This window comes from Erigeron canadensis, chromosome 4 (genome assembly GCF_010389155.1).
Source record: "Erigeron canadensis isolate Cc75 chromosome 4, C_canadensis_v1, whole genome shotgun sequence".
NCBI classification, from domain to species: domain Eukaryota; kingdom Viridiplantae; phylum Streptophyta; class Magnoliopsida; order Asterales; family Asteraceae; genus Erigeron; species Erigeron canadensis.
The window spans coordinates 18,026,274-18,028,542 of NC_057764.1; the positions used below are offsets into that span (position 1 = coordinate 18,026,274).

Sequence of the window (2,269 nt, forward strand, 5' to 3'; positions counted from 1 at the left end):
TATATAGTGAAGCAGTGGAATGAAGGGTTGTAACGATTCATTGGTAACATGCCACTTTTGAAAGCTAGACATTGTAATGCTTCATAATCCAAATGCTTCGTAATCCATGACTTATTAAACCAGATTAGTATACTAACTTGTTTATATTCTTATAATAATGACCCATTAACTAAACCTTTTTTACCCAATTGGTAATTCAGCAACGCAGAGGTCCAATAGTACAACTTGATTTCAAATTACAAGGTTTATATCTTTAGTTGGGTATGCAATTGTTTATTATATATGTTCAAGCATAGGTAATATATTGTTTTTTTGTGCCACCAATTGTTCAAAGTGTTTCCGCTAAAGGCATCATGAAGTTATCGAGCATGAAGGATGCTGATGGTCTCACTATCGACAGAGCCAACCCCGGCACTCGGTGATGCTGTCGTTGAGTTTCTAAAAATAAATGCTGGTTGATTTGGAGATGGAAGTTTTGTATCGCGATTACTCAGCATAAATGCTACGTCTGTCATTGTTGGCCGATCACTTGCTTGCTCTTGAAGACATAGAATTCCGACATGGATGCATCGTAGAATTTCATCAGCGTCAAATGAATCTCCTAATGCCCGATCAACTATCTTTAGTGCACTCTCTTGTTTCCACAAGTCCCAAACCTAAAAAGATGAGAATTATGATAAAGTTTATATTGACAAGTGAACGAATATAAGCAGAAAACGAGATCCATATCTCAGTTACCTACATGTCCGATCAAGTTAACCGAGCTCTCCATATAATAACTAGTGTTTTTTCTACCACTTATTATCTCTAAAACTAGAATTCCAAAACTATAAACATCAGATTTCACCGAAAAAAGCCCTTCCATTGCATACTCTGGAGACATATAGCCGCTGGAATCATATGGCATCCAGTTAGATAAACAGAAACAAAACTAGATTTAATTGAATTTTCAAGAATGAAATTTACTATGTTCCGACAACTCTAAGTGTTGTAGCTTCTTCCTGATCCCCTCCAAAGATTTTTGCCATTCCAAAATCAGAAATTTTGGGATTTAAATCTGCATCTAGTAAAATGTTGCTTGCTTTTAAATCCCTATGGATGATTCTCAACCTTGAATCCTGATGAAGATATAGCAAGCCACGGACAATTCCTCGAATGATCTGGAATCGTGTTTTCCAATCTAAAAGTGACCCTTTTTCTTGATCTGGACACCATTCATATTACATAAATTAAGTGAAGTAATTATATAGTTTGATATGTGCTAGTTAAGGAACAAACCAAAGATGAAACAATCCAAGCCTTTGTTTGGTAGGTATTCATAGACTAACATCTTCTCTTCTGTATGAAAACAATATCCCAGAAGTCGTACTAGATTTCTGTGTTGAAGTTTCCCTATCAATGTAACTTCATTCTTGAATTCTTGCATCCCTTGACCTGAGCTTTGTGATAATCTTTTTACGGCAACTTCTTGTCCATTTTGTAGTCTACCCTGAATAATGCAAATGTTATTTGACATTTTATAGATAGATAACCGGATACAAGTCAAGATTATAAGTGGAACATTACTTTATAAACTGAACCGAAGCCACCTTCCCCAAGCTTACTTAATAGGGAGAAATTGTCCGTTGCTGCAACTATTGTGCTTATCTCGAATACATGTAAATCAACGTTTTCACCCATATCCTTCTCCAAGGATTTTAGACTATTTAAAAAACTAACTCCGACTTCACGTGCTCTTTGATTGGCTATATGAAACAATTAATTTAGCTTTACATAACAAGTGCACCATAAGCGAAAGACTACCCCATGTACCATGAAATTGGTTGATTAAATAAACAATAACGTCAAACAAATAGAAATGCGAATGGTTAAAAAAAGGTTGAATATGATTTACACTATTCACTTTCTCAATGCATGTACTTTTATTTCTTAATACACTACTCACATTGATGTGCATGCAATAAAGTATAATGTATTATCGATTATGTGAAAACTATTCATATATAAACATAGTTAATATTATGTACAATCTAATCTATTTATATGTTAACAAATTTGTTCACATATACATTCACGTATAATTATCAAGTAATAATTTTGATGTTTTCATGGTTCTTTCAATTGAAATGGTTCTCACATAATATATATATATATATATATAGGGGAGCCTTATTTTGAAAACCTATTTTCTTGTAAGAATCTTAAGAACTTTTAAATTATGTATTGGATCACATATTTTTTTTGTTCATTCAAATGTGAAACGTTACAA

General features: G+C 33.3%; 1 protein-coding gene across 1 annotated transcript; it reads right to left on the reverse strand.

The window, feature by feature from the left end:
- Window positions 1–348: 348 nt before the first annotated feature.
- On the reverse strand, window positions 349–1,704 carry LOC122595545 (G-type lectin S-receptor-like serine/threonine-protein kinase At1g11410). The gene is made up of 5 exons (XM_043767924.1): window positions 1,567–1,704; window positions 1,279–1,489; window positions 967–1,204; window positions 743–890; window positions 349–656 (listed from the first exon to the last, which is right to left on the reverse strand). The coding sequence occupies exons 1-5, from the start codon at window positions 1,678–1,680 to the stop codon at window positions 360–362; spliced, it is 1,008 nt and encodes a 335-aa protein (XP_043623859.1). The 5' UTR covers window positions 1,681–1,704; the 3' UTR covers window positions 349–359.
- Between the last annotated feature and the right edge of the window lie 565 nt (window positions 1,705–2,269).